This window comes from Acomys minous (genome assembly GCF_964271855.1).
Source record: "Acomys minous genome assembly, chromosome: 5".
Taxonomy (NCBI): domain Eukaryota; kingdom Metazoa; phylum Chordata; class Mammalia; order Rodentia; family Muridae; genus Acomys; species Acomys minous.
In genome coordinates, this window is record NC_140494.1 from 122445683 (window position 1) to 122457961 (window position 12279).

The following is a 12279-nucleotide window of genomic DNA, read 5'->3' on the forward strand; positions in this document are numbered from 1 at the left end:
TGGTAAAAAGAAAGAGGAGCCTCAGCCTTCGAGCTCTTATTTTGACCTAATGGATGGCATTTCCTCACATTAACCTAAGGACAGAGGAGCTTGGGGCTTTCCTGTAATTCTTACACTTGAACCACCACAACGACTCATGTGTAGCCTCAAATCCTCCTTCCCCTGTATCACGCACTTCTTTACCACAGGCCCTGAATAAATTTGGCATGAAATGTGTGCCAGGGGCTGTATTGGAGTATTCTCTAGTGACTTTCACTCCACTGCTTAAGTTGGTCACATGTCACGCTCTTGCCTGGTGGGCCAGAAGCTCTAAGAGGCAGGGACAGCGACCCTATATTCTCAGATGACCCTTAGTTAAGTAAGTATCCTGTTCCACTTGACTGCCGTAAGCAGACGTCACTGCACAGCCTGCCCGGCAACTCACTGGAAGAGCCCAGCCCTTTCAGGCCCTCACCTGCTCTCACTTCCCCACACTCCTCCCCACACTCCTCCCCACACTCCTCCCCACACTCCTCCCCACACTCCTCCTCACACTCCTCCCCACACTCCTCCTCACACTCCTCCTCACACTCCTCCTCACACTCAAAGCTGGCTTTTCTCACATAGTTCCCTATGCCCACTTCTCCTCAGTCTTGCAAACGCAGTCTGTTTCCTTCAGTGCTATGGGATTATGCACTAATTTGCCTCCAGGAGGAATGAACACACTGGCCATCTCCCCCACTAAGATGGGGGAGCCTCTTAGGCTTCATATTCCCAGGGCCTGGAAAGTTACTGATGGATACACAGTTCAATAGGTTACACTGATGGGGAATCTACCAATCTTTCCACCTACATCAACTGAGCCTCTTGCTTCCACGCCTGCCCTTCTAGTCACGCTCCACAGAGCACTCTGTGATCCACTGCAAACTGAAGTCAGACCACTTACATCTGGAGGCCTGAGCTTGGCCATATGTGACCTAGCCCCTGGCTATCTCTCTGATTTAATTTTTCCCAGACCTTTCCTTGATAGCTCCACTCTAGTCAAGGAAGGTATTAAGAAGGAGGAACAATCAATCGATATAACTCACGACCTTCTTCACACTAGCCTGGTTATGCCCTGCCTTTCCTTTCCTTTTCCTCTTTTCCTTCCTTCTTCCTCCCCCCTCCCCCCCTTTTGGTTTTTCAAGACAGAGTTTCTCTGTGTAGCCCTGGCTGCCCTGGAGCTCACTCTGTAGACCAGGCTGGCCTCAAACTCAGAGAGATCTGTCTTCCTCTGCCTCCCAAGAGCTGGGATTAAAGGTGTGCACCACCACCACTGCCCAGCTGGTTATGCATTTTTATCAGTATTTTTTTTTAAAGGATGCTATCATGTAGGCCAGACTGGCTTCCAACTTACTACGCATCTGAGGACGATCTTGAACTTCTGATCCTCCTGCTTCCATCCCTAAATGTTGGGATCACAGTTGTATGCCACGGTGGCACGAAAGCTAGGGCTTCATGCACACTATGCAATTACGCTACCACCTGAGCCACCTCCCCAGCCCTCTAAACAATGTTCCCATGCGTCCAACAGGTGAGGTGCACTCTGTCGCTGCTGCTGCTGCTAGAAACACAGGAAAGACAGCAGCAGCAGAGCTGTAGAATGCCAGCGTGCCGCAGGGCTCAGACCTCACTATTGTACAGAGAGGGAACTGAGCCCAGTGGGGACTGGGGGTTGGCCCAGGGTCACCTAGGAAACTACTACCAAAGCTAGAACTACAACCTGGGTCTTCTGTCCCCAACATGGGATTCTGAACCATGTGACCTCTCAATTGTTCTGTACTGTATCTGGTCATTTATAAAACACAACCAATGAGAATGATTTAAAACACCAAAGGGAAATTCCTTACTAGCAAAGCCCGAGTCCCACAGGTCAGAGTTAGTTCACTCTGAAACAGGCTAATAAAAGAACAAGGCCTCCGGATCCTGCTGTCTACCCACTAACTCCAGCCTCTCAGCTGCTGTGCACACTCTACAGTTCCTCTTAGATCACCTTTCAGGAAAAGGCAGAAGAATATGGTTTAATAAACATTGAACATTTGATTTTGGCATTCTTCCTGCTGTGCAGGTGAGCTGCATCTGAAGCTATTTCCTTCCAAATACAATGGCATTCATGCGTTACAAAGATCGTAGTAAATGTATTTGACCAAACAAAAGCGATAGGATTGTGATGGAAACTTGATCTGTGGTGTTATTTAAACTTGTTTCTGTTTTTTAAAAAGGCTTTCTTGATGGAATTGAGAAGCTGCTCGTAAAGCCCTGGTGAGTGCTCAGCTGTCTAGGAATGCAATTCCAGTGAGCCAGGGGTCTCTCTAATGCAAGGCTATTTCTTAGCATGGTGTTCTAATGGGACTGCACCTGGCTCACAGAGGAAAAAAAAATCCATTCTAAATACAGCAATAAAGAATAAAGATGTAAAATTATAGCACATGCACATGCCCTACATCACATCACCTACTCCACACATGCACATATCTTTTATTAGAATAAGGTAAGTTTTTTTCTTTAAAAAAGAAAACGATATATAACATATACACACACACATAAATTATACACACACACACACACACACACACACACACACACAATAATATACCTATATCTCCATCCATAGCCGCATGACTATAGCTGACCTTTTCAAACAATCCCCTTTGGATGGCACACATGCACATTCCAGGACTGCTACCAGACTGTGCTGTTATGGAATCATCTTTCTGAAAGCAGGGCCCCAGAGCATGCAGAAGGGCCCCCAGGGAACAGTCCCCCCATGCACACTCTCAGGGACTTGGGTGGGGTTGGCAAACCTGTGTTCTTAGGTGTGCCTTACACAGGCGATGTGAGAGCCGCTGTGCTCTAGAATAATGCAGACTCTGTCCAAGAGCCATATGGGGTCAGACACGGGGGCTGCGGAACCATGAGCTCACACACTGGAGGTCTGTATTACTCTCTCTGAGCCTCCGTTATACCCAATGGCATGTGTTAGTATAGACTTATCACTGACAACAAACAGCAACTTACCTCCATGAAAGAGATTCCTAAGCTCCACACGTCGGAATGGATTCCGTATTGTTCTCCTGAAATCCTTTCTGGCTGTAAGAAAGCAGGAGGGAGCTTGTGAGTGGCTGAAAGTTACCCCAGGCAGCACACACTGAATGAGAGCTCAGCTAACATGGGGAACCATCAATATCTGCATGGCATTTACACTCTGCAAAACAATTTCACATGTATGTATACATGTATTCTAGATGTAACAGAATCTTTAGCAGTCCCTACAAGGAAGACCACTATCACTGGTTCACAGACCAAGAAAATCAAGGCTCCAGGTAGTGACTTAACGTGGGCAGAAACTAAGGTAGCAAATGACCTAAGTCTTGATCCTATGTCTATTTCCCTCCAATCCAATGGTTTTAACTGGGGATGGAAGAATTACGTAAAGTTGTATCTGATTTACTTAAATTTGGGCAAAAGGATCTTGAAGATTAAGGCTAAGTTTTATTTTAAACCTTTTATCCGGAAATCATTTTAACTTTACAGGAAGGTGGAGAGTCCGAGGCTGGTACAAGGAGCAGTCACAGTGAGACTTCCTAGATTCGCCTCCTGTCACTGTTCCGTTCCATGCAGCTTTTGTGACAGGAGTCAGGATGCCACATAGGACTCAGGGCCCTCCCATTGGGTCATGTGGCAGGTGCCTGGTCCAGAAAGTTCTGGCATGTACACTCTGTTCACAAGGAATAGTTGAACACACACACACACACGCACACACACACACACACACACACACACACACACACACACACACTGAGTAGGGCCTCTTAGTCTGTCCTTCCATGTCACTTACAGAAATGTTTGCAATGAACAATGGTATTGAAAAAAAATGAGGTCCCACAAAAGTGCAATAGTTGCTCAAGGCTACAGAGCTAATTGTGGCTCAGATCCTAACCCATACCCCATTATCCAGTCCTCATCAGCTTGACAGGTACCAGGAGGTACTCATGTGGAACTGGCCAGCCATTTATGGGAATAGCAGCATGATCGCCATGGCTGCCATCAACAGTGCCAGCCAGTGTAGTCACATTGGTGAGCTCCAAGTTCAGCGAGACCCCATTTTAACAAAAAGCAGGTGGAGACAACCAACGCTGATCTCTACCGAGTGCACGCTCACGCGCACGCACACACACACACACACACACACACACACACACTCGCACATACATCCATCCAGTCACACAGAATAGTGTGCATTACTTTCCCTTTTCGTTGTCACACTGCACTGTAATCACCCTGTTCCCTGTCTACTTCCCCGACAGGGAGGCCTTCATACCCTGTGCCACTACTGGCACACGATGCTATAAAGCAAATAGGTGCTGCCAAGGAATCTTGATTACTCATGTGCTTCTAAGCATGAACTTAACCCCTTTCATATCCTATAGCTATTGTGTCCATCAGAATCTTAGACTGAGGACCAGCAAAATGACTCGGTAGGTGAAAGCACGTGCCTCCACGCTTGGTGACTGGAGTTCAGGCCCCAGAACCCACATGGTGGAAGGAGAGAACCCAGTCTCAGAAACTGTCTTCTGACCTCCACATATGCTGTGGCACAGGTGCGGGCACAAGCATATGCACACGCACACACATAGACACACACACAGAGACAGAGACCCACATACACCCCCCACACAATTTAAACAACAACAAAAAAGAGAACTTCTGATGATGCACATTCTACAACCTCTAGACTTGTTAAAGAGAGACTCTAATGTTGTCTTCTTCCCCACTCTTTGCCCTCTTCCTCTCTCTGGTTTTTCTTTCTGTTGGATGGGAATTCTCAAGCTGTGGCAGTTCTCTAGAATTCAGAGAAAACAAACACGCAAACAGAAGTGGAGCTCTGCTTACAAACTATCCGGGTGGGCTGGATGATGAGCTTAAATACATTTGCTTCATTTGCCCACTGTGCTACTAAAATAAATGTAAATGGAGGGCTGAAAATGAAAGATAGAGAACTGAAATTAAAAAGGAAAAATATGAAGAGTGAAAACATTTGCAGTATCAGGTGGCAGTGAGAGACCTCCTTAGGCACAAGGCCTGGCAGCCTCTAGATGGAGAAGTTATTCTTGAGGCACACAGCAGAGCAAGATCATTGGTGGAGGAGCAGCAGCAAACGCAGGCAGCAGCAAGCTCTGGGCCCACTCTGTGACACACACAGCAGGCTTAGGCCTCTGCGACACTGACGTAGGCACAAGATATTTGGAGTCAGGATATGACAGCCCAAGGCTGTACATCCCAAAGCCTGGCTCACATCTGCAGTCACAGTGGCATGTCCCGTCCTCTCCCCTCAAGGACAATACAGAAGAAGACAGAGCCTATTGCCAGGTACTGTATTGCTGACAGAAGAGCTAAGGCCGAGAGGCCGGCTGGGATTACTTCTTCACCTGACAGCTGTCCACAGTGTAGAAAGCAATGTGATAAGGAAAACTCGGCTCTTGTCTAGAGCTCCTCTGACTGGGTAAGTGAAGAGCACAGAAAACCAACCCCCCCCCCCAAATGATAATGATAATCCTGGCCTGTCTGAACATACCTAAGAAGCTGAATCTACAGACAGTCTTCAAGGCAGCATCTTCAAACTGGCACACTCCACTCCCGCCAGCTACTGCCTGTGACTGGGCGTTTAGCCAGGACCCATATTTAGTTAACGAATTTCCGGACTGTCTGTTTACAACACAACACTCTGGGGTGAAACTGTCAGGAGCAGGAAGACAGCAAGGTACATATTTTCTCTCTTCTGAAAAGGGAGTTGCTGTTTAGTGGGGCTGCCGAGAAAGTTTACCAACCCAGAGCGCACAACTCAGGCTTAGCGTGCTATGCACATGTGTGCTGCAGTGGTGAGAGCTTACTTTTAGATGGGCAAGGCCGGGTCCCCACACAGCACAGTAGTCAAGCAGGGTCAGAGGGGGCCTTGCTACAGACTGAACTCCCAGTTCACTAATCCTTCCTCCGCTGTGTCCAACATACTAGCAGGTATGGTGGGGCCTTTAAGAAAGGTGAAGTTTTATTTATGTGTGTGTGTGTGTGTGTGTGTGTGTGTGTGTGTGTGTGTGTGTGTGCGCGCACACCTGAGTTTATGTGTGTGTGTGTGCCCAAGGGCCCACGGAGGCCAGAAGATGTCTGGGAACTGGAGTTACAGGTGGCCGTGAGCTATCTGAGGTGAGAGATGGAGATACACAGACCAAACCTGGAGCCTCTGCAGGGGCAGCAGGAGCTTATAAGCACTGAGCCATCTCCCCACAGTGTCTGGGAGCTGTGTGTGACTCTCAGTCTGTGAGCGGCTGTTGTGCTCTCACTGTTCCCTCTGGATCTTCCTTATATGCTGCCTTGTCTGTCTGGTTTTCTTTGAGTGCCTGCAAGGTTTGTTGTTGTTCCTTTTGAAATCTGGAGACATTTTCTGTGTCCTAAGGTGGCAGGCCACTTTAGAGCACGTTCGCAGCATGGTGCTGTGCGGTCCGCTCACGTGTGGTTAGGCCGAGCGGTTCAGGCCCAGCTCTGCTCACGCTCTGTTCTGCTATTCTGCTTCTCCTGTCTCTCTGCTCAGCGCTCAGGCTCCTTCTGGGAGCAGCAGCATCAAAGTGAGTGTGCCCTTTCTGGATAGTTTGAACCCTCCTCCACCCCACCCCCCTCTCTAGATTTATTGTTTTTATTTATATATATATATATATTTTATTTTGTTGATATACACATATGCATAGATGGGTATCATATACATGCCTGGGGTCAGAAGCGGTCAGAAGAGTGTGTGGGGCCCCTGAACTGGAGCTACAGAGTTACGAGCGCCCATGTGGGCGCTGGATCTGAACCTCAGTCCTCTGCTCTTCTGCAAGAGCAGCAAGTGCTCCTAACCACTGAGCCTTCAGGCCAGCCACTCGAGTTTGAAGCTTTTAAAACCAGCATTCTTTTTTAAACAGTGGAGTTGCTCCAAAGAACCTAGCATGCTATTTGAAGAACCAAGAAGCTGGTGTCTTAACTTATCCCGCTCCCTGTGGCCTGCCGACTCAGATACTGGCTATAGTTAGCACATTGTGGAGTTCTTGGTAAAGTGAAGGTGACAGTAACAATAACGTATATGTCATGCCACTGTGTGAGGATAAAATGTGTAATGTGCTCATCAGAGAAGTGCCAAACAGGAGTGCCCAGCCAAAATCAGCATTTTTCTGATGGCCACCATGGAAGGGACCGTGCAATCTAAGTAGGCACTAGAGATGTAATCTGGGTATGCTTAGGCTCAGGTAAAGACAACCACAAGGACTGCCACAGCCTGAGCATGGGAACAAAAACCAACTCCAAAGCAGCCCCTCAGGAGCTAAGAACAGGGGCTAAGCAGAGTCATTTGGACTCTTTCTGATCCCAAGGGATAATATCTGAGAAACACCGTTGAAACATTTCAAATTTCCAGTTATCTAAAACCGTATCATCAAAAGGTTCTATTTGATTACTGTGTGTGTGTGTGTGTGCGCGCGCGCGTGTGTGGACAGAACATAGAAACCAGAAAAGGGTGCTGGCTGCCTCCCTCTCTCCCTCTCTGCTTTACTCTGTTGACTCTGCTCTCCTTGGAGCTCATGTGTGCCTCAGCCCCAGCAACTTCCCTGTCTGCCTCCCAGTGCTGGAGCTACAAGCATGAGAGAGCAGCCTAGCTTGCTATGAGCATGTGGATCCACACTCTGGTATCACCCATGTGCTCTGATCTGCTGAGCTGTCGCTGCAGTTCCTGCCTTCTCCTTCTGCCTACGCACAGTAATCTCTCTCCTGTGCCTTTTTGTTTCATACTAGCAAGATGAAGATCTAGCATGTTTTAAAAGTGCCTTCTATACATCCTATTCCATCCATCCTATCTATAAACTGTAGCCTTCTTAATGTCTATGTATATGCTTGGTACAACTAAAGATTCAATATGCCATGTTTGTTCAGTGGTGCAGTGGTGCCATCATATATGGGGGTGGCTTTCCAATTTCACCATGATTCCTTTGGATTCACAGCATGGAACATGTTCGGTGGAGATCTGCTCACACAGCTGAGGGCACTTGGTAAGTGCTTTACTGGTATACATCAGGGGCTGGAAAACATTTTTCTATAAGAGGCCAGCCTAGGAATACTTTTCCTCAGAAGGCTGCACACAACTGTACAACTCCTTAACCTGCTGCTGTGGCACTACTGAAGTCACAGGCAGTCCATCAGCTAACAGCTTGCCACATTCCAGTGACAGCAGTACACGCAGAACCACACCTGGGTTGAGCATGGTGGCTCATGTCTGTAATCCCAGCACCCTGGAGGCAGAGGCAGGTAGATCTCTGTGAGTTCTAGGCCAGCCAGAGCTGCATAGAGACCACATCTAAAAACTAAATGAACAACAACAACAACAACAACAACAACAACAACAACAACAACATCCCCACATAAGTAAAAAGTAAGTGAACAAACAAAGCAGATGTCCAGGAGCTATATTTGATAACACTTGCCATAGAATCCCACACGGAACTCAGAACAACAGACCAAAAGCACTAAAATGGGATACTGCAGTGGTTACATAAAGCCAAAGAGCCCAGCAGCACACAGAGCAGTAGGGTCAGAACCACAGTAGAGTGATGGAGGGCTGTTCCCTTGCTCCCCCACGGCCAGCCTTTGGGAAGTATTTGGCCAACGAGAACCTATTAAATTAAGCAAAGCTCTAACTCTGCCTCTCAGACTTTTGTTATTTTCCTCGTTGGCATCTTAGGCTTTCTGCAGCTTGAACTACAAAGCTGATGACTAGAATTCACTCACCCAAGAAACAAAGCAATTTTAGCTTTGCCAATCTGAGCTAACATTTCATAATTTTAATCCTCACACTTTCAATTAACATATGGACGCATCATAGTCATCCATAAACACAAAGGGAAAAAGTAATTTCTTTAATGTACACCTGGGAAAGACAACTGTAATCTGGATTTGCAGCTAAGATGTGATGCAATTTAATTATCAGAGCAATTTAAAGCTACCAAGAACATGATGGGCAGTTGAGAAGTTGTTTCGTGGGTGGTTTTTTCCTTTTCAAGGCACGCTGCTTTCACACTCTTGCAGAGGCTGACATGCAGCAGGGCTTTGTTACCTGTAGGACTCACTGGTCTCATCCTCCCTGGGAGAGCCATGGAGAAGACTAAGGTTTAAAAAGCAGATGCAGTAACTTTCATGCTGGTTCACTTTTTCCACATTTAAAATATGAATTTCCTTAAAACCAATGAAAACTGAAATAAACTATTCTGACCATCTGAAAGGAAGTGAACTACTCTGTGTTGTCCTAGAATAGCATGCTGCAGACCCAGGCCCTGCCTGTATCATAGATTTTTTAATGACGATAACATATGGGCAAAAATAAGGCTGAAAATAAAATCTATGGTTCTGGACCAGTCAGATGGCTCTGCAGGTAAAGGCAGGAGCCTCCACACCTGACATCAAGCTGGATCCCCAGGACATGCAAAGTGGATGGAGATGCTTACATCTGCATGGTACCTCCCCAATCAATAAATACAAATATGATACATTAAAAAAAGATCCATGGTTATACCATACTAAAATCTTTTAACTGTGTGACATCAACAAAAGCTCCTTAACCTGAAAGGGATTACTTACATAAATCTAGAGCCATAATGATAACAACCAATCCTAAACATTAAAATAAAAACTGGATTCTAGCCGGGTGGTGATGTATATCTTTAATCCCAGCACTTGGGAGGCAGACACAGGTTGATGGGTCCATGTGAGTTTGGGGCCAACCTGGTCTACATAGTGAGTTCCAGGATAGCCAGGACCACATAGAAAGCCCCGTCTCAAAAAACAAAACAAAACAAAACAAACAAACAAACACCAACCAACCAACCAACCCAAACTAGACTCCAGTGGGAAAGGAAGGGGACATGTGCATGAACTTAACAACTAAGAAAGAAACACAGAGCCATACACTGTAGAGAAAAAACAAGGAGGAACCTTAACAGCGAGAGGTCCACAGACGATCTGGCTACATGGGTAATTTGACTGGGATCTGGTGACAAGGCATGACTGTATCCCCAGAACAAGCAACCGATGCTACTGACTGATGTCTTGGTATATATTAGGGTTACTTAATTAACCCTAATATATAGAGTGGAAAAGTAGCCAATATGCTACCAGGTGCAATTTTTCTGTGGGATTAAACTTCAAAACTCAGCAGTTTCACACTTGAGCCAACCAGTTAGGTCACCAATGTGAGATAAGTTGATAGCGTGGGCACAGGGCCCCGCTTGTTCTCAGAGGATCCGAACACTGGAGTGGCAGGACTGACTTTGTAATTTATGACCTACTAGTCTAAAGCTGCAGAATTAATTTAAGAATTATACATTCCCAAGTACATAAAGATAAAGATGTTGGTTTTAAATGTTATTTTTGCATAAGTTTACTTACTGCCATATAAGCATTTGTTCCAACATACGTCTTGGCTATAGAATTCACCAGCTATGAGACAAAACGGTCTGTTAGAACAATATAAAGATAATGTGGAAATAAAATGGGCAATTATTCCCCATTTAACCTACAATCAGCACTCCTATAAATCAACTAAAAATTATGTAAAAGGGAACAAATTCATCCACAAAGGCATTAAAAATGATTAAATCTCTCTTTTCTTTTGGATGTGATTTCCAATTTAAACAAGCACAGCATTATGGTTTATAGCAGATAACCTTAAACAATTCACTTAAGCGTGATGCTCAGCGCTTTAGTGCCCCAAACCCGCCTGAAATAAAAAGCCAATTTGAAGTAGAATTTGAACACCCTCATCTTTCAGTCATATAGCTCAAGATGTGAATGGAGCCCCACGCGTTTCCAGAATGAGATGAAGTAAAGACGCTGGAGGGATAACAGACTCTGACAACTCATAATGCGAAGATGACCTTCGCTTTGGTCTTCGTGTTGGCTGGGAGGAAAGGTGGCTGCAATTCAAATCAACATCACAGCACGCGCGTGGGTCACCATCACTGGGGTTCTCAGGGGAGGCCCAAAATGGAAATTAATTAAAATTGGTGCTGCACATTGTGATGGCCCTCCACCATTGTACCTCCCAATATTAATTTTTATTGTGGGCCAGTTGGGATCCCCAGGCACGGCTCCCTCGCTGTCCTCCCTTTTGTCTGGCCAGAGCGCTTTCTTAGCCAAGCCGCATAGCAATGAAGTTTGCTATTCGTAAGTAGTAATTACAATATGAGCAGTTTTTACTGTCATTAAACAATGAACAATCATATTCTGATGAAGGAAACTCGCTTAGAGATTAACAATGAAAAATGCGGGCTCGGCCATCACGCGGACGCACAGTTCCTGTTTGTCTGGAAGCTGGGGGGTTTTTTAATCCATAGGGCAGGCTGAAGAGAAAATAGACCTACCTGCGTGCTAACGCCGAAGTCACACAGCTTGACCTGCCCGCCTGTGTTTACAAGCATGTTGGAGGGCTTCACATCTAAAAGGGATCAGAAAAGCCCCAGTGACCAACTTCATATCGAAACTGTTTTTTAAAAGCCACATGTGCACCATGTAACACGGCAGACATGGCATCCTGGGTCCACCCAAACTGGAGTCACAGATTTACAACAAAGTGTTTTATCTGAGAGCAGGTCCAAACCCATTCGAATGAAGGTCCACTCAATGCCTGGCTTTCAACAGTAGGGAGTAGAGTCATCAGCCCACACTTGCTGAGAAAGAGCAGTGAGATGAGAAAAAAAAAGGCAGCCTTTTTACAAAGCATATGCACAAAAAAGGGATTAGCTTACACTGTATGTGTAACTAAATTACAGCTCCCAGCTAAGAAGTAACAAAACCTTCAACCACAGGAGGGAAACAGGCAGGTGGATCTCCAGAGTTTGCTAGCCAGCAAGCTAAACAGAATAGCAAACTCTTGGTTCAGTGAGAGACCCTGTCTCAAAATAAATAAATAAGTAAATAAAAAAATAAATAAAATGAACAGCAACAGCAATAGAGGAGGACACTTAGCGTCAGCCTTTGACCTCCATATGTGCATATACATACGTGCACTTACTACTATACACACACACACACACACACACACACACACTCACACACACACACACACACACACACACACACACACACACACACACTCACACACCCAAAAACGAGAGAAACTACCCATCCACCCATGCTTACTGGTAGCAGGTCCTAGCTGAGGGCAACAATGTGAAAATGACACGTTAC

General features: G+C 45.9%; 1 protein-coding gene across 8 annotated transcripts in view; it reads right to left on the reverse strand.

Moving 5' to 3' along the window:
• Window positions 1-12279, reverse strand: part of MAP2K5 (mitogen-activated protein kinase kinase 5) — a 223792-nt gene that overhangs the window by 94012 nt on the left and 117501 nt on the right. For all 8 annotated transcript variants that reach the window (XM_084781427.1, XM_084781426.1, XM_084781425.1 and 5 more), the window contains 3 exons: window positions 11454-11527; window positions 10480-10530; window positions 3037-3108 (listed from right to left, as the gene is read on the reverse strand). In XM_084781427.1, coding sequence (XP_084637553.1) covers window positions 3037-3108; window positions 10480-10530; window positions 11454-11527 — 197 coding nt within the window. The remainder of the gene's footprint in view (window positions 1-3036; window positions 3109-10479; window positions 10531-11453; window positions 11528-12279) is intronic.